This window comes from Opisthocomus hoazin, chromosome 9 (assembly GCF_030867145.1).
Source record: "Opisthocomus hoazin isolate bOpiHoa1 chromosome 9, bOpiHoa1.hap1, whole genome shotgun sequence".
Taxonomy (NCBI): domain Eukaryota; kingdom Metazoa; phylum Chordata; class Aves; order Opisthocomiformes; family Opisthocomidae; genus Opisthocomus; species Opisthocomus hoazin.
Genome location: NC_134422.1, coordinates 2,417,987 through 2,444,908, shown reverse-complemented (window position 1 = coordinate 2,444,908; position 26,922 = coordinate 2,417,987). Strand labels below are relative to the sequence as shown.

Below are 26,922 nucleotides of genomic sequence, written 5' to 3'. Positions count from 1 at the left end.
CATGGGTTTTATTTCTTTACTTGGATCTCTGCACAAATCTTTCTTAGTAATTACTCTTCCCAGTATGAGTGTGCAGGCAATAAGAGTCTTGCATCAAAGCGTAGGATATTCAACATGCAGTAAAGTTTCAGTAAGATTTGTATCATCCTAGCTTTTGGGGAAAGATGATTCATTCAGCTCTACAGCTTCATTACAGTGCTCTGAATTTGGGATATTGATTTTTTTACTTGATGCAGCTGTTAATATTCAGAGAGGACAGAGCATACAGTTTCTGGAAGAACAGCCAGCAGTCCTTCTGCTTACCCTGCCAGCTTGAAAGCTTTTCAAATAGACTGCTAAAGTTGGGCTGGGATTCCTGTAAAATACCTGGAGCTGTTCTGCGAAAAACTGAGTATCAAAACCCGCACGTATTCCACCTGTATGGAAGCACTTTTATGAAAAAAATGAGGAAAGCTTGAGTAACAAAGATGCAAACAAAAATTAGCCTAGTTTTCGTCAGCGCAGTCCATTGTGGCAATGCTATCAAGGACAGCGTTTGATTATTTTCTTTTTTTCACAGGCTGAATTTGTATACTTAAAGATACTGAATTATAGACTGAAGATTCATCTTGCTTTTGGCCCAGATGCAGATCACAGTTTTGTCACTTGAATCAGCTACACTGGGTTTGTGATAGTGCAAAGTTTTTCTAAAATTGTATACTCATGTATATACCTCTTTAAGTGCGGAAATTCGTATGCCAGTAAGGCACTTTCTGCAGTACTATTTAGAGACTCCTTACACTGAGAAAATAAATCTTTCTGGCTTATTTGTTCATTAGATCTGCAAGAATTCCCTCTTTACCTTTTCATCTTCAACTGGCAAGAAATTCTAATTTTCCATTTATATTCTCATTTGGATATTTTTTCTGCGGTGCCTGGGGTGGTATTTAGTAATATTTACTGTTGATTCTTTCTTAGCAAGATAAATATCAAATTAATATCAACCAATTATATTGTAAATAACAGGGAAAGACAGCATCAGCTGTAATGCTTCTGAAGCCTCAGAATGGCTAAGAATGTTTAACAGCAGTTAGCTGGGTTACCCATTTTAGACTCATTGTATATGATGTTGGTTTAAAAGAACTATAGTTCATACATGTATTTGTACAATTAATCTCTGCTGAAAGGGATTGCTTTGCCTATCTGAATTGTTCTTTAGGAGTGAAGTATTCTAATGGCATGCTAGATGGCCCAAAACTGGGAGCTGGCAGACTACAAAGAGCACAGTCAGAGCATGAAAAACAAGGACAAATAAATACTATAAGAATAAAATTTGATAAGTCACAATCTGCCAAGTATGTGAACAGAGCAAAAGGGCACTTTCATAAACTTGTAAAGAGGAGGAGGTTGAGACCACAATCATACAAAAATGACTTAATGGAGAGATGTTACTATGGGGTAGGACAGTCCATTTTCTTTCATAATACAAAAGATGACAAAGAAAATATACCTCAGAAAAAGAAGTAGAACAAGGAGAATACCGACTCCATAAAAACACACGTAGATCAAAATAATCCAGGAAGGAAACGGTGGCTCACAGGCATGGGAAATAAATAAATATCTACAACACAGATTGATTAGAAGAGGAAAGCATGATGTTATCCAAGGCAAACAACTTACTCCATAGTGGCATACATCAGACTGCAAAAGCCGGGGATTGCCTTTTATAGGTCTAGACTGCTAGCAGGTCATTCCTTTAATGAAGATGCTGATGGTGATTTTCGGTGACTACCTAGAGGAAAGACTCCAAGTGGTGTCATTTCAGAAGCAGTAGGAATAGTCCATACCATTATAAAACAATTTCCAGCCAACTTGTGCAACTGGGCATTTCCAGGATTATGACGCAACGCCAAGAATATTAGTTAGCACCATTCTGAGTGCTGTAACCCTGGTATTGCATGTGTAAGGCAATGATCGGAGACACCGGCTTATTTCTCTGGAGCTCAGCGGATGTGAGCTATGCCCACACGTACAAGCCAATCCATAGCCTAACTCTTCACAGAAGGTTAGGAAATGGGTGGCAGAGATCTAATACATCATACTAAACGAAATAAAATAAACCACAAAAAAGCTGGCAAAATATTGAGTCACCATGGCATTAGGAAAAGACAGAAAACTGATTTCCTCAGAAGCTGAAGCAGACTGCAGGAGGGAGGAGAGAAAATGAATGTTCAGCGGGGTAGGAAATGAGTGTTGCAGACATAAAGGGAGATCTTAAGCAATGACTGCTGAGACTAATCCACCGAATATGTTATCAGCATATTCATCTATTTGGGTTTCAGAAAGGAATTTAGCATAGTACCACAAGGCAGATGAATGTGTATGATTAGCTTTTGTGGGACTGGAGGGTACTGCCCTTGAGCTAACAAGGCGACTGTAAGACCAAGGACAGATTCTGCCACTACCATGCCGGTGTCTAGCATGGTCAGCTAACATCCGGTTTACCAAAGATCCCTCTATTCGATTACAAAATCTGACACATCACACAAAATGAGGAGTGAGAGAATAAGAAAGCAAATGAAAAGTAACAGAGGGAGAAATCGAGAGAAGGAGTTAAGTAATGGCTGATGGGTTTTGAAAGCAGCAGAGTGCAGAACGCTGAAGCTGCCCAGATGAGTGGCAAGGTTTGACTCCAGAGGGTATCTGAAGGGAGTACTGGTGCCTGCTGAGCCTGGTGATGGGCTTCCTGGGACACCAGCCTGGGACACGGCACGGGGAGAGGTTTCTCCGAAACCCTAGGCATCCTTTTCCAGATCTAGGGCATTGGTCTGCAGACCTAAGCAGGTGACCGCTTGGGATTCACAGGGTGGGTGGACACCTTGCCACAGGGTGGGCACGGGTGTGCGTGCTGCTGAAGGGGAAAGCAGACCGCAGCCAGGTTTTTGTAAAACGAGCTGCTGGCGGTGCGGTAATCACAGAATCACAGAAGCAACCCAGGTCATTAGAAGGCCTTAGACTCAAGGAGCCTGAAGGAAATAGCAGAAGAAAGAGCCTGAGCAGGTAGCCCATAGTGATTTAGGAGCTTGGCACTGGATTCTAGGACCTACCCCAGAATCTTTACGCGTTTTACGTAGCTGTATTTCTGTAGCCACTGGATAAAACACATAACGAGTTCGGTGGCCTCCAGGCTTTCTGAAGTGCAGAGTCTAGCGAGGAGCTAGATGACTGCTTTTAAGGCCAATTTTTCCAAAGTATTTGGGTATCTGGCAAGATTTTTGCAAGTATTTGTGCACAAACTCATGGGAGTATTTTGCTTTAGAAAATTCAGTACCTGCCTGTGTACATCTCAGTGTATGAAAATAATTTTTAAAATCTAAGACGTTATGAGATGGACAAATGAATGGGATTTAAAGTACAACAGATGAAAAACAGCGGTGAGATATTCAGCATGTGTATGCTCTGAATTCCTATTGGAAGCTCTTAATTCACATACTGAAATTAGATGCCTAGAGTTAGATAGTGTGAATACCTGTGCTATGTTGTATGCCAATGAAATCATTATAAACATAGGGGATTACAACAAGCCCTTACGAATGCTTAGTTACTTTAATTATAAAGAAAAAGTAATCAAAACAGCTAAATGTTTATAGGCAATATTCTGTCAATTTTGCAACAATTTAAGCAATATCTCACTGAAAAGGTAGTGTGAGTAATACGAATTTTTACTGTGCTCTTGAATTTAGTTATTAGTTCATTCTGTCCACTTGGTGTATTTTAACTGTTGCTAGGAAAAGGATCATTCTCACAGTGCCACAAAACTGAGTAGTCACATAATTAGTGTGGATACATAAACCATCAGAGAGGAAAAACGTTTTTTTTTCCGTTCTGCAGAAGTAATTATTCACTGCAGCTGATTAGCTGTCCTTTGTAGGCATAAATAAATATCTGTACTATTTCACACATGGGAGGATTTCTTAGAATTACCCATTTTTTAAGCATGTAAGCTTAAAGGAATGTTCATTTCCCCAAACTGCTTGAACACAAAGTCTTTCTTGCAAAAATTACCTCCATGTGGTTGAAGGATCACCAGTGATCTGGCTCTAATCTTGCTTTCACCAGTGTAAAAATAATCAATGTACAATGTTTTCAAAAAGAATTGTAATGTATATACTAGATGTTTCATATAAGTTTGCCAGACACTAATAGTTTTATGGAAGTTTACTAAAAAAAAGCACATCTTTTAAACTTCTGATTGTTTTGTCTTTTGTGTGCGTATTACAGGCATGTATGTATTCTTAAAATCTTAATGTCTGAGCACATCCTGGTGCTCAGCATAGCACAAGTGTTTCGTCGATGGGGTCAAACAGCATTTTGGTAGGCAGCTTTTCTTCTGGGAACCAAACTGTTTGTCTTTGAGGTCAGATGTGACTTCAGTGTTTGCAGCTACAGGAGCATGGAGGAGCGGGTCTCTGTACCTGTGGCTCATACCGTGAACCCTCCCTGGGATCTTCCTCTGAGCTCTGAAGCAAGTTCTGTTTCCCAGCAGACAGGAAAAATTGTCTGTAATGGCACCGCTGGATAACAGCTTCCGAAACACGCGTTCGATGTTTTCATCTGCTTGAGGATATTTGAACAGATATAGCTTAGCCACAAAGGGCACTTGCCAGTCAGCAGTCCGTAGGTATTTTGGGGTAGCTCTCTCTTAGCATCTCCTTTAAAGCTGGAAAACCAAATACCCCTTGTATCCGAGAGGAAGAGAAAAGTGTTCGCCTATGAACACTGAAAGAAAAAGGCTTAGGTCGTATTTTTTACTGCATTGGCTGTTTGATATCTAGTACTCAGTGGACAAACCTCAAGTGTCTTAACTATGGTCCTAAGAGACTAAATTCTGTACATCTGACTCTTTGCATGTATTAATTTTGCAACTGAATATTGATATTTTCACATACACATACACCCCAAAAATTGCTGCAGTGTGCTTTGCAATGGCTGGAGTTACAGAATCACAGAATCACAGAATGGTCGGTGTTGGCAGGGCCCTCTGTGGGTCACCCAGCCCAACCCCCTGCCCAAGCAGGGTCACCCAGAGCAGGCTGCACAGCACCGCGGCCAGGCGGGACTGGAATATCTCCAGAGAAGGAGACTCCACAGCCTCCCTGGGCAGCCTGGACCAGGGCTCCGTCACCCTCAGAGGGAAGAAGTTCTTCCTCGGGTTCAGCTGGAGCTTCCTCTGCTTCAGTTTGTGCCCGTTGCCCCTTGTCCTGTCGCTGGGCACCACTGAAAAGAGTCTGGCCTCATCCTCTTGACATCATCCACCCTTAAGGTATTTATAAGCGTTTATAAGGTCCCCTCTCAGCCTTTTTTTTTTAACAGTTTCTTGGCAATCTTTGGAGGCTGTTTGTCTTGGCGTCCCCCTACCATATTACCCATTCTTCAATATCATACTCTAAAAACTATGCTTACAACATCTTGTAACTTTTTAATATCGTTATGTAGTTTTAAAATGTAAGCACAGAAGACTATCTCTGAGACACTTATAAATTTTATATCTGCATATATTTTCAATTTTGATAGGTATAACTATTTTATTTAGAATTACTGTCACTGTAGGACTTGAACTGACAAATATTTTAACTTGGCAAATGTTCAGATTTTTTATAAGCGAATCCATTATACTCTCCTAACATCTGCTTTTAATAATCCCAAGTGCTTTTCATTTGTTCTACTTTGACATGAAGTTTTTTATTTGCTTTTTTTAACTAAAGCACAATTCCGCAGAATGGTTATTTCTTACCTCATTGATGTTGCTGATAAAAATGGGCATTGATTTCAATGAGAATTAGACTATAAGACAAAGGAGAATATTTTAACATATTTAGTTATAAGGCAAAATCCTCTCTGAAAGATTAACTTCACACTGTGACAATAAATAGTAAAATCCTTGGCCAAAGAAGTTCTCACGTTATAAAATTCTTCTAAAATCGCATCATCTGAAGCATACAGGGAACAGAAAAAGTTAGGAAATTTGATTAGAAATTCCTTCCATCTTTCCTGTAAGTACAACAAATGTGTGACAATTTAGAAAACCTATTTTGTAAATTCATCGGAAAGTGAGTTTCTCACTAGTCTGAAACATAAATCACAGAATCACAGCATGGTCGGGGTTGGAAGGGACCTCTGTGGATCACCCAGCCTAACCCCCTGCTGAAGCAGGGTCACCTACAGCAGGCTGCAGGTGACCTTGTCCAGGTGGGTCTTGAATATCTCCAGAGAAGGAGACTCCACAGCCCCTATGGGCAGCCTGGGCCAGGGCTCCGTCACCCTCAGAGGGAAGAAGTTCTTCCTCATGTTCAGACAGAACTTCCTCTGCTCCAGTTTGTGCCCGTTGCCCCTTGTCCTGTCGCTGGGCACCACTGAAAAGAGTCTGGCCCCTTCCTCCTGACACCCACCCTTGATATATTTATAGGCATTTCTAAGGACCCCTCGCAGCCTCCTCTTCTCCAGGCTAAACAAGCCCAGGTCCCTCAGCCTTTCCATGTAGGAGACATGCTCCCATCCCCTCCTCATCCTCATAGCTCTCCGCTGGACTCTCTCCAGTAGCTCCTCATCTTTCTTGCACTGGGGAGCCCAGCACTGGACACAGGACTCCAGATGGGGCCTCACCAGGGCAGAGCAGAGGGGAAGGAGAACCTCCCTCGCCCTGCTGCCCACACTCCTCCTCATGCACCCCAGGATCCCATTGGCCTTCTTGGCAGCCAGGGCACACTGCTGGCTCATGGTCACCCTGTCGTCCCCCAGCACTCCCAGTCCCTCTCCGCAGAGCTGCTCTCCAGCAGCTCAGCCCCAGCCTGTGCTGGTGCCTGGGGTTGTTCCTCCCCAGGTGCAGGACCCTGCCCTTGCCCTTGTTGAACTTTGTCAGGTTCCTCTGCGCCCAACTCTCCAGCCTGCCCAGGTCTCTCTGAATGGCAGCACAGCCTGCCGGGGTATAAATGTAAGAGTTTCCTCAACTCTTTTCCACAACACAGCATTTCCATAACGCTTTTCAGCTTTTGCTAAAATAGAAAGAATACAAGAAAAGAGAGACTGGAGAAGCAAGTTAGTATATTCAGGTAGGCCTACCAAATTCCATGGGTTTTTTTCATTTTGGATGCATTTCATACTTTAAGAATATTCTTCTCAAAGGCATTTTAAATGAAATGAGTATTTTTAAAACTTGACTTGTTATTTTAAAGGGAAATCGCACTAACAGCAAATGTCGAACTAGGTTTTTGTATAAATTGAAATGTCAGCTGGAAAATGTATGACTTATTTCTGCACTATCTAACACTGCAGAGTCTTTTGTTGGAGTGCTATGTTTAGTTTTGGCATGACATTTCACGAAGGATGCCGGCCACCTGGAAAGAGTAGAGAGGACAGGAACAAGAATGATCAAGAGTCTAGAAAATATGACCTACAGGAAAGATGAAAAGAACAGACTGTGTATTTTTAAGGAGAGACCTGCAGCAGGACGCAGTAACAGTTGTAACAGAACTTTCCTGCAACAAAGAGGCAGTAAAGAATCTGTTACTTCTGTCTGCTGAAGCAAAAAGAAGAAATCGGCTGCAGTTGCAGCGGGAAAGATTTTAGTTAATACAAGATGTTTCGGTATTTAAAATGTTGGGAAGAGTTAAGCACCGGGAGGCTGTGGAATTGCCACCACTGGAGGTTCGTAAGAACAGGCTACACAAGTATCTGCCAGGAATAATCCCGGTGTAATTATTTCTGCCATGTGGGCATATGGTTGGGATTGATGGTTCTTAAGGTCACCATGGAGGCCCTGGAGTGCGGGACAGTCCTTCAACTTGTACCTTGACAGCTCAGTTCGTTAGAAAAAGCATCTTAAAATAAGATAAAATTTGTTAAAATTGAGATAAAAATAAGACAGCACTGGAAGTGGCCTTATTTCAAAGAGCACCAAGTCCAAGCTCCTCCTCAAACATCACCTCAAAAGCAGTTAGGCGATCTGTTTTTTGGGTGTTCTAAGACTTATCTGGGCTTACGGTTTGAAATTGTCTTCTCCCTTTCAGCCTAAATTTGACTCTACATGGGATGGGATGGGAAGGGATGATATTGTTGTTGGCCTAACTTTTTCCTTTCTTTAGGCTAAATAGCTCTTCTTGAATTCTCAGGTTTCTCACAACATAAATTCAGTCAGTGCAATCATATTCCAGCCTTTCACATCAGCTATTTCAGGTTTTTCTCGCAAGAAAAACTTAGCCTTGATTCTTTCGCTGTCTCTTTCCCTGCACTCCTTTTTCCTACACTTTCCGCCAAGTAATTTCTTCCGAATAAGATTACAATTTCTTGCAAAAAACCTCCCAGTGAAAGGCCTTTCACTGCAACAATACCATCATTCTTGGTATCATTCTCAAAGCTATAAACAATATATTTGTAACATATTCTATATCACTGATAGTAATATATGAATCTTAGAATACAAAAGCTATAAATATTTTCACTGTTTTCATTCATTTATAAATAGAAGAAAAATGAAAAGTTTAGGTGCTTAATATTTAAATCAATTCAAAAGAGATTCATGACCCCCATACACTACTGTTATTTTTTAAAAAATTCATTCTCAGTGGTTCATCCATTAAGCTACTGGATTTTTTTTTTCTCTCTGTCACTGCAATCAGTCTTGTATCACTGTGGGCTTCACACCACACTTTGAGAACTACCAAGTTAGATGATCACTTCGAATGCTACTCAAAACCACAGAATAACTTTCAAATGGTATTTGAATGTATGGGAAGAGATAAGCAAAGCCCTCCTTCTCCCTTCCCCCCTACCCCCCCCCCCCCCCCAGTTTATATAAGATTTGTCTGGGATATATTTAAATGTGGAAAACCTGGAAGAAAACTTATGAAAATACTGTCAGATGAATGTCTTGAAGTGCCCACGTACAGCTGTGGAATATCCTCCTGTTGGTGAGAGGTTCTGCTGGGACTGGCAGATGACAGCTTTCCCTTGCAGCTCACTTGGGAGGCAGATGCACAGGACTGAATGTGCTACCGTACTGACACTGCCAGCTGCACAGGCTTACGCTGAGACTGATTCTGGAGCATCTGGGTAACAGAACAGCAAACACTAAGTTGTTTCCTCAGGTATCAAAATACTCACCATACCTACTTTTCACTATAGAACATGTACTGAACCCTGAGGAGCTTTTGTTACTGTCCAGCAAAGATGAAGTTTGTTCATCTGAGGGATTATTCAGAGGATGTCAGACATCTGAATCCTGACTTGAAGACTGGGTGATCTCTCGTGGTCCCTTACAGCCTGAGTTATTCTGTGATTCTATGATTCATAAGCCATTGCATTTCTTTGAACTTACTGTCAGATAGCCTTGTTCCTCTGGGGAGGTACATATTCGTTCAAACACTAGACCTTGTATCAATCCAGCGATGCTGTCGACACTGTCATTATTATAACCGTTTGCTACTTTATGTCCTTTATTTATTAAGTTGCTTTTTCTAACTGAGGCCTTTCACCATGAACAGTGAACTTCAGTAATAAAACATTTTTATTCACTATTGCATGAGTGTCTTTCTCAAGAATTTCAGCATGGTAGTCCATTACAAATCATCTCCAAGTTGGTATGCACTCCTTGCTTTTATAAGTTAGTCACTATTAACACATTTTGTAATCTTGTGGGATTGGCGCCCGCCTACCACAGAACAGAACAGTTCCCTGTGGTGTAGACATCTGGCTCTGATATAAGATCATTAAGCTATCAACTCATGTTGCGATATCATCCAGAGGAATTTGCATGGAATGGCAGACAGAAAAGGTGTCCTCTGCAGAGAAAGACAGCCACCTGATACTTCTTTCAGAAAGAGAAATCTTCATGTCAGTCTAAGAGGATTCCCTTCATCTGAACCAGTAATTTGTCTTTTTAGATTACCAGTGAATGATATTGCTGTTGAATTTTCACTTCCCTTTGGTTTCCATTCCTTCTAGGTTCCCAGAAGATAGCACTAATATGCACAACTCCAGACCAGCAAAGGCTAAGTGCCAGTCTCCTTCAGCTAATGAGAAAAGAATGCTCCAGAGCAACACACTTGGCGCTGACTTTCACCACTACCCTAAAAGTTTCTACTGCCATCTTCACAACTCATATTCCAGGTAACCTCGGATACATGTATTGGATATTAATGTTTAGAAAGCAACAGACTTCTACCAATATGCTTTCAGAGAATAATGTGGAATTAGGTCTCATTCAGAAAGCTTGGGCTCTTATCTATTGGGCTTTAAAGTAGAAAACAAGTACAAATAAAGCACCAATCCTCAAATCTAGAAAGAAGGAGCAGCGCAGGGCTCCTAACTCTGTGCAATGAAACAAGTCTCTAGAGTACTTTCTTGTCTTGCTGACAGAGGAGCTGTAAAGGGTGGTGGGACAAGCAGTGTGGTGGGACGATCAGTGTGGTGGCAACTGGTGAAGAGCCTGGCAGGCAGGCCCTGGTCCCAGCATCCCGCTCTGTGGTAGCTCCCTAGCACGGCAGGAAAGAGGACAGTAAGCCACGGAGACCTGAATGTCCCAGGCTGGTCAGAGGGAGCCAGCAGGCTGTTGTCAGATTCCTGGGACCCCTGAGTGGAAAGTCCCAGTGCCAGGCCTCAGCGTCAGAGTGCACGTGGGCTTTGCCAGGCACAAGAAGGCATATATACGTTGTACACCTGCTGCTGCACACCAGAGGTTCAAACTCGAGTGGGTAAGGCATGCGTGTGAACAGCAGGAATGTACATGCAGGTGAACTTTATTGGAAGAACAGGTTGGCTCTCGTCGTGAGTGCTGAGGAGCGACAGGTCGAGACGTGGGTATTTTGGTGGAAGGTGCCTGGCTGCTCTGACGCAGGGGAAAGGCCCTCGCTCAGCTCCGTTTCCCCACAGCTCTCCCCTTCAGCATCTGCCTGAGTTGTAGGTGGGAGGAATACGCGTGTGTGTCTGCGTACATGATGTAGCTAGGCTTTCATCTCTTTATGTTAAGACTGGAGTGATGAAGAGAATCTTCCTCATTGGTACAACAGTCATCTATGTAAAACATTTCTGAGTAGGCACAGACTCCTCCACCCTTTCCTTTTGATTTAGTTTAGTTTGATTGTGTTCATGGTCATGAGCACATCTTTTCTATAGCTCCTGACTCAGAAGTTACGGACGTTATCAGAACTGGAGAGCGGAGCCTTCCAATGGCTGCTCGGGAGTGTGGAGCACCAGACCATTTTCCATACTCTCATCTTTCCCCCTTTCTGCTCTCCCACCCACCCACAAGGAGCAGCTGCAGTATTCACTTTCAGCCAGAAGGGAAGACAAGCAGACAGCTGTCATGCTATGAATCAGATTTTAAACTGTGGTTTGGAGGGGAAGGTTTTTGCTTTATTTCCCACTTGCAGAACAAAGAGCATCTGTTTATGACACTTGCAGTTTTATGCTGATCTGGGAGTTTGACTTTCAATTACAGATTCCATGTAGGGAAACTGAATTCAGATAGCCAATGCAGAATATTCTCCTTGTATTTTTTCATTGACTAGGTCACTGTGAAATTAACTCCAAATTATATACAAAAGAACAGAATGTTTCAATAAGAATGAGAGGTTGTATGTGTGACTCTCTTCAGTCCCGTAAATGGTGTGACTAGAAACACTATCAGCAGACAGACTGGTTACTAGCTTTATTGTTTTATGGAATTTGAAGACAGCGAGTGCTGAAGAATGAACAGACTTTGGCTTGAAAAGTGTTCATGTGTGCTGCAGTAGTGAGGGATAGAATGGTTTCTTGGACACACTGGGAATCAAGAGAGCCAAAAGTGAGTCACGTGGGCGACTGCAGACATCACATTTAATTGTGTAATAATACTACAGCAAGCACAATTGGAGCAGGCTTGCTGACCTCACAGCTGAAAGCACTATTTAAGATCTGGCTACCAGATGTTCCAATAGGATCTAGCCAGCTGCTAGCAGAGGTTACCCTGAGTGTTTTAACGGGGAATATTTACAGCCTAACAGTTCAGAAGAGATGATTGCACTGATTTTCTTTTCTGCCCTGCTGTGGGACAAGGCTCAAGCCTGGGGATTCAAGGACGGAGTGCTGCATAACTCTATTTGGTTAGGTAAGAAATAATTTAATCATGAATGTTTTGCTGCAAAAGTCACCGTGTTTGTCTAACAGTATAAAGAGGAGAACCTAGCAATAGAAAATTGAGCCCTGCATTAATATTAGCATAATCCTGCATTGAAATTGGCTATCATTTTATCTGACTAGTGACTGTAAGTTTTGTCCTTATGAGCTTACCATTTTTACTGTTTCTCTGCAGTGCAGGAAAATATAGTTTCATCTGAATGTATTTTCCTACAGCGTTAAATAACAGTTGCTTCTAATGAAGGAAAACGAGTATGAAAAGAAACATTTGCCAAAGGAATGAATTACTTTCTGCATGAACATACTTCAAATGCCTGGGGTCCTACATATGAAATTAAATGATCTGGAAATAATAGTGATAATATTTCCTAGGTTTCTAGGAAAGTACAGAAATGTATATGTTTTGGCTGTTGGTTTGTTCACATCATTAAACAGTGGAGAGAAGATTTCAAAAGGGCTACAGAAAATGCTGTGAGAATAGTTTCTTATACCTCAAGCGGGTTTAAAAAGCTCTTAAGAGTGCTTTTATAGATCTTTATAATTACCCAAGACAACAGAAAAACATATTCAGACTATAGTCACATAAAGGATGCCAAAACAAAAGCATGCACTGAGTGCTCAATTTTATAGACAAATACTTCCAAACTCCTTTATCCTCTCTAGAATGTTGTGTATTTCTTTAAGGATTTTAAGGAATTCCTGTAGCCAGTAGACGTTTCTGTTGGGGCCACGCTCTATTAGCTGGTGCAGCCACCACGTGACTGCAGTCCCTTCTCAGAGGACCATGTAAACTAACAGCAACTTAACTGAGAAGGACAAGTGATCTATATTGTTTTCCATTTGACTGCACGTTTTTAATGACTTCTCTTTCCTTCTAACCTTGCAATGTGCCTGCTGCATCCCATGGTTGCTGAAGGTGCGCAGGTGGGGGAGAGCTCCAAGGGAGGACAGCTTGGCAGCTTCATGCACCACCTCAAATGGCTGCTATGCCAAAAAAAGGAGGACAGAGAAGAGGTCTGTGTAAGAAACAAGCAAAGCTTGTATTCTTGGCTGGAATAGCAGTAGGGAGACACAGAAGATAAGTAGGACTGAGGCTGTGTGAAGCCCTGATGCTAGGGGCAGAGAAGCTGAATTTGCTCCAGGCTGTGATGAGTATTGTTGTGTAGAAGGGATGTGATCACAGCAAGGCACACAGGGTCCTGCTTATCCGTAGCCTGGACAGGCTGTCCCTGCACCAGTGAGCAGCAAACGGCCATGCACAGGTCCTGCCTGTGGTTTAACCATTCTCATGCTCCCTGGGATGGTCTGGTTCTCAGCCGGACAGTGGTCTTCTAAAGACTACTCCAGTGCAGCGCCAGGGAGAGCCGGGCCATGGACTGTCCCTGCGTGAGACCACCCTGTCGTGGTTTTATCCCGGCAGCTAGGATCACGCAGCCGGTCGCTCGCTCCTCCCTGCACCAGCGGGATGGGGAGGAGAATGGACAAAAAGTGAAACTCCTGGGTTCAGATAAAGACAGTTTAATAAGACAACAAAGGCAGGAATAACAATAAATAGTAATAATAATAATAGAATATGCAAAACAAGTGACACATAATACGATTTTTCTCACTGCCGGATGACTGATTGCGCAGCCAGTCCCCAAGCAGCGATCACAGAACTCTCAGAATTTGCATATTTCATGGATTCCTGCCCCCTGGCCAACCCCCATTTATATACTGAGCGTGATGTCTATGGTATGGAACATTTCCACTGCCCAGCTTGACTGGCTGCCTGGCCATGCTCCCTCCCAGCTCCTGCTCACCTGCTCATTAGCTGAACATGGGATGCTGCAAAAAGTCCTTGATTTCTTAGCAACAACAAAAACCATCAGTGTTATCAACATTCTTCTGGTACTAAATCCAAAACACAGCAGCTACTTGGAGGAAAATTAACTCAATCCCAGCTGAAACCAGGATACACCCTGATGCCAGGGAAGAGAGCTCAGGCACAGACCATGCCACATGCACTCGTGGACAGAGAATGGGGTCCTGGGTGTTTTATTTGCAAATGTTGGCGTGTCCACATGACCACTGCAGCCAGCCGCCCTGGATGTAGCCTACAGGGGCTTCTACAACATAAATGTGAATTTGTGATAACAGTGACCATTTAAGCAGTTTTATGAATTAAAGCAGATTTGAAGAAAAAAATTTCTAATTCTTTAAAATGAAGAAACACAGTGTTAAGTGGAATACATAATGAAATTATGTTTTGCTACACCTTTAGCATTTACCGTGAGAGTAAATAAAAATAAACTATGGGGGAAAAACGCATGACTTGCTGTAAATAGACAAACACATGCAAAATCTGGAAGCACAGTGTGCAACTCTGAAATAACCACTCTGCTTTCTTATCTCCAGGACTCTGATGAAGCTCTTTTACAAATGCACCATCTAGTGTAACTACAGCAGTAAAATCATTGAAACAGACCTCAAAATGCAGTTAATTGAATGACCAATGGAATTCAGTGACATTATATATAAATGAAGAAAAATCCAATTTATGCATCTTTGTATTTAAAAAAGAAATGTGTGACTTGAACAGTAAAACAAGTAACCCCAATCTCTTGCTCAGTACACACGAGCATTAAAGCAAGACCCTCTGCTCTGAATAAAACCTAGGAATGCGCAGTGACATCTGAGCTTTGCTCATTACCTCTTCGTCTGATAAAGCGCTGTCAAGGCCAAACTGAAAATTAAGGGAGTTTCCCATTTTACCTTTCTTCCTCCACAAATTATTAGCACAAATATAAAATCTTCAGTTAATGCCAGTCTAGAAATGTTCATGTCTGTTACCTTTTTTCTTGTTACAAAACATCTTTCATGTTCTCAGTAAGCCTCCTGTCCTGCTGCAGCTGACTGTCTCACCTTCCTGTTAATGTCCTTCTTGTGTGAAAGGAATTTTCTTGTTGCTCATTTTTGACGCAACCACGTTATAACCAAAGGTTTATTGTAAACTGATGAGACGATCGGAGCAGTCTTGCCCAAATATGCTCCTAGGCTTATTGGAGTGCCAGTTCTTAGTGCCCCGAAGGAGGTTTCCCAGGACAGCCGCTGCACTCTTTGTGTTCAGGATTTCATCCCCGTTCACACACCGGGTGTCAGTGGTTTAGGGGCCATACCTACCCCTGTGGTGGAGCACGCCGAGTGTACCAACCGTGTGTCTTAGCAGAGGCCCACGCCAGTAACTCTACGTGACCATCCTCTGCGTAAAAGTTAAATATTTCTTTTTATTTAGCATTTAGTATTTGCAGCATGCAGGCCAAATCTCATGCTTGTTGTGTTTGCACAGAAGAGATTGGCTACCTTTTACCATCTTCTGCTGCTATGGGTGAGTAGAGGGTCGCTGTCCTTGCAGGATCCTGCCGTCTCTAGACTCCCAGGAGAGATTTAAGATATGTGGGTTGGTAGAAACATGTCCTGTCAGCCATGTAACCCGTGATCTTTTGAGTAAGAACCAAAGAAGAAGAGTGGGTGGAGAAATCCGTGAGAGAACAGTCCCAATATGCAGGTCTTCTGGCAAAGAAAGAAAGAGCTTTGCTGAAAGTTCTCACTGTTGTCCAGGAAGAGGAGATTTCAGGCAGGCCAGATAAGGAGAGCAGCCTTCAGGCAGAATGCCCCACCAGAGCAGAGGCTGGGACACCTCGTGCTCTGTCATGCCGGCCCCATGGTATATGAACAGTACGCATTTACAGGCATGTGCTTGCAAGTAAAAACAAAATTTCATGCAGGTCTATCTACACGGCCATGCTATCGCCTCCATAAAGGCTAATAGTAATTCGTGCGTGTGTGTGTTCATGTATGGCTGTCAATATGTGTATATAAGTACGTACATATATAGATACATAAATATATATTAATAGTTACAACTACAATGCTTTGGCCTAGGTCAGGTTTTGCTGATGCGGTTTATCTTTCTGCACAGCCCCTAATGTAATTAAGAGGGAGGGGGAAAAAATGCCAGTGAAAGATCTGATCAGTTAATTAGGATATACTGTTAGGGAATACTGTCTCATTAAACTGTGACACAGGGAGCCAGCAGCAAATCTCAAAGCTGGGTGGAGTACACGTGTGTGGTCTGTCTTTGCAAAGGCTACTTTTGTGGTGTTACAAGGGAGTAGCAGAGATACAGACTGGTGACTGCTCTGGGCAGGGTAGCACTACCACCAAGGCCTGCACCAAGACTCGGTGGTGCTGCTGTCGATGGAGCAGCGCTTGCAGAAACTGTGAAGAGCAGATCTTTCCAGCAATATGCTGAAAAACGTGACGCCTGTCCATAGGGACATTTTAGCACCAATAACCTGGTTTAGATACCTTTTGAGGGATAATGGAGCTCTGAGCAACCTGGTCTAGTGGAAGATGTCCCTGCTCATGGCAGGGGGGTTGGAATCAGATGATCTTTAAGGTCCCTTCCAACCCTTACCATTCTGTGATAAGATTTGAAAATAATATCGCCAGGTGGAAAAGTCAGGAGAACAACTGAAAATGCTAAGTTTCTCCTGTCAGCTCCAAGAGTCTGAGCAGTGGCGATTCCCTCCAAATCCCTGGTGGTACATCCAGCAGCAGCTCCAGGGAAGGAACAGAGTGGGTCTTGCAAAGGTGGCTGCCAGCACATGGGGGCTTTCACCACCCAACATCACTGACAATGAACTTTATGACTGCTCTTGCTTCGGCTGTGGCTGGTCACCCTTGCAAAGGTGACAAACCCCAGAATTCAGCGGCCCCTTACTCTGACTCGGTGTAGGTGGGGCAGCTCAGCTAATCCCCAGGACTACAGCCTGTGCTTTTCAGTTCACCTTTCCCCGTGAGCTGCAGTGATCGATAACGTCAATGCCAGGCTGTCCCCGGAGTGTGCGGTGAGGCTGAACGGTGCGCCAGCTTCTGCGGCACTCGGATTTTCGACTCATGCATGCTGAATCCAACACAAGCATGCTGTAAAGCAGCAGGGAGTGGGTTTCTCAGGTTAGATATGATAGACTATTGAGTGAATGAACAATAATACTTCCCATGAATAATTTTTTAATGAAAATAGATTTTTTTTAAATATAGCGTACCATTGTTTCACAGCTGTTCGTTGTTGTGACTCTTCTTTGCAATGGAACTGGCTTCTTCAGAAGGATTTTTCCACGGAATATATGGTACGCCATGCCCGTGCCAGTGACATTCCCAGCAATTTTATAGATATTACAGAAAGCAGCTCTCAGTCTTCTGAGGCTGTTGTCAGCAAGATCATTTACTTCACTGGGCGCGAGGCCAGTGACCGTGGGTCCAAAAACTACATTGGTGAACATCATTCTGCATCTAATTAGGGTTCTCACCATTTCTAACCACAATTCAGTGGTCACCGTGTTTTTTTTAAAAATATGCTAACGTAGCCAAAACTACTGACTCAAAGTATGTGGCTAGAAAAGACATTCTTTTTTTCCCACAGTACAAATAACTACTGTAAAAAACGCTTCCTGTTTTGTGTCTTTTTTCAGTCATGTTGACTCGTGATAGCTACAGACAGCCATTTCTCTCAGATTATACCAAATATAAGAAAGATCTAAACAAAAACGCCGTTCACATTAGATATGCAGATTGGTTCTGAGACAGATTTCCATACATATGGCATCAGACAAGTGAAACATGAAACGATTATAAAACTTCTAGTAGTACTGACAGTTTCTAGGTTTCCCTAGAAAGCTGCTTTATATTCTACTTGCAGCAGCAAAGAAAAAAATAATGAAGAAAGTATATTAATTTTCTGTGCAGCAAAAATGTCAGCCAGCAATTGCTCTGGTCATGCCCTTTGTGATACAAGCTCAGATATTTTTATTTCACCTTTTTTTTCCATTGGATTTCTGCCTCTCCTGTATCCAAGCAGCCCTGATTTAACTTCTCTGGAGAGTCAAAACAAAGCTCTGATTCATCTTACGAAGGCGATTCAAAAGTATGCTGTGATAGCAATCCAGAAGGAGCTTCCCCTGAGTCAGGATACACGGAGCTAGTGATGCTGACACCAGCCGACCGTTCCCATAACTACTGCCTTCTGAGGAGTCCTTGGGGAGTCTTTCCCTGCATTTGTTGATTTTCCGTTGTTGAAAAGCTCACCAGGCTCTGACTAGCTCTGTTGTTCAGAACTTCTCCCAAACAAAAACATACCTTTGGGTTGCAGAAGCATGCCTTTGTGTTGAGAGGGACATAATTTGCTGCCACGTTCCAAGTGGCACAGCTACCAGCAGAACATTTTGCTTCTCTGCTCACTTGGGACAGTAGCCCAAAGTGCAGGCCTTGGGGAAACTGCTGGAAGAGGTGAGCGCGCCCCGGAAGGTGGGGCCAGCTGAGATACAATGCTGAAATCATTTATTGCTTTGGTCCCACAGAACGAGCAGCTGGAGTGTATCACAGGGAGTCACGCTCTGGGAAGTACCAGCTCACCTACGCAGAAGCGAAAGCAGTCTGTGAATACGAGGGAGGACACCTGGCCACGTATCAGCAGCTGGAGGCGGCAAGAAAAATAGGTTCGGAAAATATTGTGGCTGTTTGCTTTTCACATCACTCGTTCGTAATACTGCCGGTCTGGTGTTTTGGTGAATGTTATGAACTCTGGGGCTGAGAGACCTGTAAACTCCCTGGATTTTCGCCCAAGTCACAGAATCACAGAATCACAGAATGGTAGGGTTTGGAAGGGACCTCTCTGGGTCATCTAGTCCAACCCTCCTGCTGAAGCAGGGTTACCTACAGCCAGCTGCACAGGACCTTGTCCAGGTGGGTCTTGAATATCTCCAGAGAAGGAGACTCCACAGCCCCTCTGGGCAGCCTGGGCCAGGGCTCCGTCACCCTCAGAGGGAAGAAGTTCTTCCTCATGTTCAGCTTGAACTTCCTCTGCTTCAGTTTGTGCCTGTTGCCCCTTGTCCTGTCGCTGGGCACCACTGCAAAGAGTCTGGCCCCATCCTCCTGACCCCCACCCTGCAGATATTTGTAAGCATTTCTAAGGTCCCCTCTCAGCCTTCTCTTCTCCAGGCTGAACAAGCCCAGCTCCCTCAGCCTCTCCTCGCAGCAGAGATGCTCCAGTCCCCTCATCATCCTCGTAGCCCTCCGCTGGACTCTCTCCAGTAGCTCCTCATCTTTCTTGAACTGGGGAGCCCAGAACTGGACAGAGTACTCCAGATGAGGCCTCACTAGGGCAGTGGCATGTATTTTCCCCCTCACTAACAGGGTATGACTGCGCTACCTGCAGAGCTGTCACGCAGCGCCACGCATCGCCCCGTGCGCTGGGTGCAGCACGGTCCCGGACCCAGCAACACCCAGCGCAGAGCTGACGGGCCGAGCTGGGCAGCAGCCCTACCCCCTCAGCCACGGCACCCGGCTGCGGCAGGGGGCTGCAGAGCAAGGCGTTCATCCCCAGGCAGCTTCTGTAGTAAAGGTGCATTGCTATTTTTCGTATCATCGGTCAAGATGTTTTCATCATGTTTATTCCAGCCATATTGGAGAGAGTGAGCGGTGTGCTTGGAGTGAAAAGCGGAGCTGGGTGAGGGCTGTACTGTATTTCTGTTTGATTCCTAATAAGTAATTATTAATTCATTCAGAGCATGAGGAAAACAATGGAAAATATCTTCCACTCTAGAAATTTGCAGGCGTTGAGTCAGAAGCTGGCTCTCAGCACCGGCACACATGTAAAAAGGGTACTTTTGTCTCTTCTGAGTAGCTCATAGTCTTAGGACGCCACAAATACTTTCCAGCTCGTCTCGGTGAAAACACTGAATTGGTCTCTATCAGAGAGTGAATAACATTGCATTCTTTGGCTATTGTTTTTAAGTTCTGAGCCACAAAATGCATTAACAGGATCTTTTTGTTTAGCAAGAAATACTTGAGGCATTTCAGGTATTTAAATTTAAATTGAAAGTATTTTAAGTAAAACCTTTGTTTTCTTAGCTGCCTTTTGTATGTAGTATTTTATTCATCCTGAGAACTTAATGCTGCAAACTCTTGAGATATGATTGAGTAAATTTGTATGACTTATAAAGGGAAACAAAGAACACACGTAACTCATCCAATGTATAATTTCATTACAGTGCTGGTACAGCACTTAAAACTCACTGCCTGGGAAACCATGTAGTCCGTCTGCATTTGATATTTGTTTTCACATGAAGAACCAATAATCATATTGTGGAGGACACAATGCAATTCAATATTCTGTGTTTAAAGTTATCCTCTCAATGTACTGTTCTTTCCTGTAGTTCAATCTCTTTTAGGCCAATTACACCCAAGTCATTAATCAGCTTGAGTAACTCCAGTTACTTACTTGAACAAAAAGCAGTGTTTCTTGCCTAGGACCGATTTATCACATCCATGTCTCATTTCCTCCCTGTTGCAGGTTTCCATGTGTGTGCTGCTGGCTGGATGGCAAAGGGCAGAGTTGGTTATCCCATAGTAAAAGCTGGAGCCAACTGTGGCTTTGGAAAAACTGGCATTGTTGATTACGGGATTCGCCTCAACAGGAGCGAGAGATGGGATGCCTACTGCTACAACCCTAACGGTGTGTTTGGAAACCACCCATTGCTCTTTGGGTCTATGACTGCACGCTGTGCTGTCTGGCTGCGCAAAGGCACCCCAGCTCTGCATGAGTCAGCTTCAGCACCGTAAAAACGCTGTCTGGAAGGGGGGTGTATTGATACCAGTTTGTCTGCAGCCTTGCACCAAGCCCCCTCTGCTGTGACTCAGCTGGTCTGGCTTGCTCAGAGCTCGGTGCCTCTGCACTGCATTGTTCCCTATATGACTGGGCCTAAACAGAGTCCTTTCAGAAACTAAAAGTGTAATGATAAGCTGTTGTTGATTGAAAAGGTAAGTAGCATCCCCAATGTGATGTGTGAATGTCTTGTTTTGTATAGGAGTGTTTACATTTAGCCTACAATTTCATTTAAATAACTAATCTGAGGTGGTTAACATGGGAAACGTTTTCCAGATATTTTGCCTGTAAACAGGCTCAATTTAGTGTTAACCCTTATTCCTTCTTTCTTGTACCTGAGATAGAACAACTTCTGAAAAGGAATGCCATGTCTGGGACTGAAACACCTGTCAGATCCAGCTCCCAGCAGTGCCGTGTGTGTGTGTGTGTGTGTGCGTGTGCACGTAACCAGCTGAAGAAACGCGCATCTCCAAAGCAGGCGTGGAGACAGGGTTCAAACACGACGGACAAGACTTCACCAGACACGGGGCATCTCTCCATTCCCCTCCATTCCCTACCCTGCAGATGACTGAAATATCGACAGGGCCGCTGTTCCAGTTTAGCTCGCTATCACTTCGTGTAACAGGGAAGACAGAAAAAGTAGGCACCGGGAAGAAGAGCAAAGCTTAACTTTCTGCACTGCTGGACTCTCCTCCTGCTGCAAGCGTACTGCCCTGCCTGGCAGAGCCAAGGGCTGGGGCTGTCCGTGACGTCTGTACAGCTGTGCACATTTTGTTTGTGCTCACAGGGCTTCAGCTTGTTTACGTTAGCGGAGCAGTGGTTAATCAAATATTTCTGTGGGGTGGGGGACGTTCACAGATGTTCAGCATACAAAGAGAACTGCAGGAGAGAGGCTACTGCGTTCATTATTACCGCATGCAAACTGTCAGCCCGCCTTTCTCCTTCGTCAGCCTTCTCCTCTGGCCTGAGAGGCAGTGACTTCCCAAACGCACTGTTTGGTTAGAGGACAAGAGGAAACCAGAGCTGCCAACGCTCAGCAGAGGCTGGAGTCTCTCCCTCCCCTTAAAAGGATACGTGTTCGCCCGTGATGGACAGGCTGCTGCAAAGCCTGGCAGAGCTGTCTGTTTGCAGGTGGCAGACAAGTAGCCTGGGGGAACCAAGACAAATCTTTGACTGAACTGAGCCTATGCTCTCCTCAAGATGTCAAGAGGAACTGTCTGCGTGTTTGAAGTGGACATCCAACCTAGCAATGGTCTGAAACGTACACGACTCAGGGGCAATGTACAGACTAAGAGGGTGAATCACACGATCTAGCTTAAGGATCCTAACTCACCTGCCCTGAATCACCCTTACAAAGTGCCTCCCTCTCCCCCAGGTCTGAACTTGGGGACCTGTGGCAAATCCTGACGTGAGGCAGTGTGAGGTCCCCAGACTGGTTGGTCCCACAGTCAGGGAGCTGGTAATGTTCAAACGGCCACTGAATGAAACGGAAGAGAGAGTTTTTCATCCCAAAGGAGACATTCCAAAGGGAGTGAAGAGCTGCAGCCATCACAGGAGTACAATGCAATCGATGGGATCACTAGCCTTTCTAAGTATTCTTGTAGAAGACACACTTTCAAGAGGTTTTTGAAGAATGAAGGATGAAACTGAAAGCCAGGGTGGCTTGCAAGTACAGCTGTAAAGCTTAGTTTGACATAGCCAGAAAAGCCCAAATACCTTTTACATAAAATGCTTAGCTCTGGCCCAAAGCCCACTGAAGTCAATGAAAGCTTTTCCTCTGAGTTCGGCGAGTTTTGGGTCATGCCTCTTGCTTCCGAAATACCTGCTCCCTAAAGCTAGGAATGACTGATCTTTCTTCTGAATGCTGAGTGCTTAAATATAGGAAAAGTGCTCTCACGCTGGGTGTTCCTGTGTGATTTTCTACAGACCTGCTGGGTCAAAGCGCACAAAGATTTAAATCCTCGCTATATCCAGAATAAATACTTTAACTCTGATGGTTTTATTTGTCTCTTAGGAAAAGAATGTGGTGGAGTCTTCACAGATTCCAAACATGTTTTCAAGTCACCAGGCTACCCAAATGAGTATGAAAATGATCAAATTTGCTACTGGCATATCAGAGTAAAGTACGGACAACGTATTCACCTACAGTTTCTAGAGTTTGACGTTGAAGACGACACTGCTTGTATGGCTGATTTCTTGGAAATCTATGATAGCTATGATGATGTCAATGGCTTTGTGGGCAGGTAAAGTAATTCCAGCTTTAATATGCAAATAATCAAATGATTTTTTTTTTCCCCAGAACATGACTTTAGAAGAACACTGTATTACCTTAGCCAATTAGCACCTCTGATGTGCCCATAATACTTGTAGAAATAAGTACCTGACTGATCTTTCCCAGCAATTTACTTTACTGTCATTAACACGGGCCTGTAAAGAGTTCAGGGAATTGCACTTTGCCCTCTTCTGCTCTGTTAAATTACATGAAAGAAAGCTGCAAGACTTTTTAGTTAGCTGCTTATTTTAATTCTCTATTATTTTACAGGAAGAACTCCTGGCACTCTCAAACAGCATTTTGTATTTGCTTTAATTGAAAGGAGGGAGGTGGGGTGTTAAACTGTTAGCAAAAATGTATTTAATTAAAGTTACTATTCGCTACAGAAGTAAAATATTTTCTAACAATATCAGAACAGGTATCTCTCTTACTAGATTTAGTTTTCCCCTTTGCTTAATTCTCACTTTCTTTTCTTTGATGTCATATTTTTGCTTGTCCTTTAGCAGTCATATTTTGGTACGAAGTACCAATTTTCCAGAATAAAAAATAAACCAGAAAAAGCAATAAAAATGACTTCCCAATTCCTGCCACTTTTGACATCCTCTCTGCAAATCATGTGTAGCAAAGCCAGGATAAAGTCCATTTGTTTTGCCTTTACAGATAATTTTACATGTTTCTCTTTACAATGTTCTTCCTTTCTTAGCCTTGGGCCGTTGTTCTTTTCCTTAATGCCATGTTAAGTTGCTCTTTTTCTTGTTTTGCATCATTTACTTCCTGCATATATTGAAAAATGTTTCCTCCCTTTTTCCCTCCCCTAAACCTTACTATAAGATAGTGAAAAAAATTCTTCAGGCATCTGCTTTAGCATATAGCAGAGAATTATGTACACTGAATACCTATAACCAGTGTAGCCCCATGAGCCGCAGCTCCAAAGGAGGGCACAGCCTGAGAGCCACCGTTTGGGCTAGGTCCCCATATAGCGGGTGCTGGGCATATTTGCTGTGTCTTTTAGTCATGATTATTTTTTTTTTCCCCCAGGTTTTGTGGAGATGAGTTGCCAGATGATATCATTAGCACAGGTAATATATTTGCACTCTTTGTGGTTAAAAAAAACACACACACACACACACACACCCCGCAAAAATCCCCTTTTGTCCCTACTTTCTAATAATATGTGGTAGATATCCAAAGACACAATCTCTGCTTCATGGCCAGCATATCACAAACTGCTATTCAAACTGCCAGCATGCTGCTTCATCAATGCAATTCCTCCTAAATAAATGTAAAAAAGTCCCGTTAGCAGAGGAGCAGGGTGCATCCTGCTGGCCTTGCGGCAGTAGTACGCCTGTACATGCCAAGGAGCTTTCACACAGGCGTCTTCACACGGCAGATCTGCAGCCGGTAACTGAGCCCTGCCTACGCTCAGGGTCCTCACGCACCAGTTCTTCCCATTTCAAGAGCGAGGATTAACACTTCCAAAGCCGGTTATAGACATTATTCTGCGTGCGTGTTCAAACAGCAGGTCAAGGTCTGATGACACGTCAATCAAAGCCACTTGTAGCTCTCTCTGCTCAAGCGTCGCAAAGTGGCCGTAGCACGGCTGTCCCGCGGCTGCGTGTGCGAGGGAGCAGCCGCCTTCCCTGAGAGAGTCTGTGGATAGTCTGGGCAGAAACTCACGTTACCACGCTCCAGCCCACGGCTGTAATCAGCAGAAAGAGAACAGCAAAGTTGAATTGTGCCATCCCCGATCTCCCAGTTGGCACGGGCCTGGTGGAGACGAGCAGATGTCGCTCGTGGGAGAGCGATGTAGCAGCCTCCCGCCTGTGTCACCCAGAGATCCACGAGGCTCCGTGCCAGATGTCTTTCACCCACGAAGCGTGACGTTTCACAGGTAGGGTGAAACAGAGCAGCGCTTTAAAGAAATGGAAACGCTTTGCAGAAAGCACTGGGTACAGCAAAACTTTATCAGCCTCTGGGCTCTGCAAACAAAGAAAACTGATGAAAATCTGCCTGGTTTTCCACGGGGCTAATGGAACTGTAATCCTCCCAGGCCACCGCTCGGAAGTAGACAGACCAGGTGGATTGCTCAAAAGATCTCAGAAGCAAGCAAGAAAGAGCGCTTAAAAAATAACTCTGAAATACCACATTCTTATGCCACCCGAAAATGTAACCTTTGGTTTTCTTTTTCTTGTCCCAGGCAATGTTATGACCTTGAAGTTTTTGACAGATGCCTCGGTGACTGCTGGTGGTTTTCAAATTCGATATATGACTATGGACACGCCTTCAAAGTCAAGTGATGGAAAGAATGCAACATCCCAAGGAAAACCAAACTTCTTATCTGGAAAATTTGGTATTATGTGAGCAGAGTAATGAGATACACTCATTAAGAAACATGTTTTAGAACCCACGTCAGATACCTGTTTCTTCAGATAAGACATTTCCTTCATATCTTTCTGATTTTTTATTTTCTGCTTTTATGTAAGTTTTGGTCATAAAGTATACTAGGAAATAAATTATAAAATATACTTACATTAATAATAGAAGACTATTTTTAGATTACAAGTACTGTAAAAATCTGAAGAATTCATTGTTACCAGAGATTTTAAAATTATTTTTCTATATAAAGTGCTCCTTCTCCTCATTTCTTGCACCATTTGAACAAAATTTTTGTGTGACCATTTCAATTATTTTTAAATTTAATATGCTGTTCTACCCTTATTTTCCTTTAGAGTAAGCTTATTCGTAAGATACATAAATTTTTCTTGTGGATGGCCTAGCAGCCACCCATGTAACTGTCTGAAGTCAGAAGACTGGGAAGCAGCGTGAACAGCACAGAATCAATTATATTATCGTCATAGTCTTGTCGTGAGATGAATCAGAAGCTCCTCGATGAATTCTGTCAGCGTTCCCTCTTTCAGAGATGTGTTCAAGTCCTTTTATTTCTCTGATTTCACTTAGTAAAGAATGAAATTAAAGACTTTATAATGATAATAAAACTGGTGAGATGAAGCATCAGAAGAAATTGCTGACCAAGTGCCAGCAAATCCATTCAGAAGATACTGTCAAGATGCTGTATGTTGTTTACACGGGTTTGAAGAAGACTGTACTATTTTGAATTAATGAACATAAATCATTCTCCGTATGTTTTTAACTTCAGTTTAAATTCCTCAGTCTGAAAGAGCATTAAAGCTACCTCTGTTTTAATTGTGTCCAGAGTTTCCAATGAACTGTTTTTATTTCTTGACAACTTTTCAGACTTTGAAACATTTTTCTTGATTTAAGGCAGTAAATAAGTTATAGGAATTTCTTTCTTTAGCTCTGAAAGTTTTCTTGACCCCAGATCTGCTGAAGTCTAATGCCCACTGAGAACCTTCCTGTGAGTTATTTTTTTGTTTCAGGTATTGTGAATTCCTTAGAAAGAGTTTTGCACAAGAGGATCTTAAGCTAATCAGACCCATCTTTGCTTTACTCATTCTAATTCTCAGTTCTTTAAATTTGTTTCATCTTTGAGCTTTTATTGTTGTCATTTTGCTGGGAACATGATCCTGCTTCGTGGCTGTGCTGGAGAACAGTGTTGCAGCTCGTGCGGCAGCTTCTCTCCCTGTCATTTCCGACACTATTCATGCTCCATATGAGCACCAGGAAACAAAGTTCGGATCACTAGGTTCAACAAGATCAAGCTGCACCTAAAATCTGCCGGTGCTTTTTAACCCTGCCTGAATAAACCTGTCTGCATCCTCCTGGTATAAAATGTCATTCCCCTTCTCCAAGTGTTTGTTAACACAGAAACCGC

General features: G+C 43.2%; 1 protein-coding gene across 2 annotated transcripts; it reads left to right on the top strand.

The window, feature by feature from the left end:
* Positions 1 to 486: 486 nt before the first annotated feature.
* Positions 487 to 26,336, top strand: TNFAIP6 (TNF alpha induced protein 6). Of its 2 annotated transcripts, XM_075430371.1 has the most exons (7): positions 487 to 663; positions 9,979 to 10,143; positions 18,552 to 18,689; positions 20,546 to 20,707; positions 22,872 to 23,100; positions 24,168 to 24,208; positions 25,327 to 26,336. In XM_075430371.1, exons 1-7 carry the CDS (start codon positions 624 to 626, stop codon positions 25,488 to 25,490), a joined length of 939 nt encoding a protein of 312 aa, XP_075286486.1. In that variant the 5' UTR covers positions 487 to 623; the 3' UTR covers positions 25,491 to 26,336. The 2 variants fall into 2 exon arrangements, with proteins under 2 accessions (XP_075286486.1, XP_009935386.1); XM_009937084.2 differs by lacking the exons at positions 487 to 663; positions 9,979 to 10,143 and adding an exon at positions 11,907 to 12,121.
* The last annotated feature ends 586 nt before the right edge of the window (positions 26,337 to 26,922 follow it).

Excerpts from the sequence above, each read along its gene's own strand:
- TNFAIP6 (XM_075430371.1), top strand. The coding sequence starts at position 624 with ATGCAGATCACAGTTTTGTCACTTGAATCAGCTACACTGG. Across the intron at positions 23,101-24,167 it reads GTCAATGGCTTTGTGGGCAG|GTTTTGTGGAGATGAGTTGC; the intron begins GTAAAGTAATTC and ends TTTTTCCCCCAG. Across the intron at positions 24,209-25,326 it reads AGATGATATCATTAGCACAG|GCAATGTTATGACCTTGAAG; the intron begins GTAATATATTTG and ends TTCTTGTCCCAG.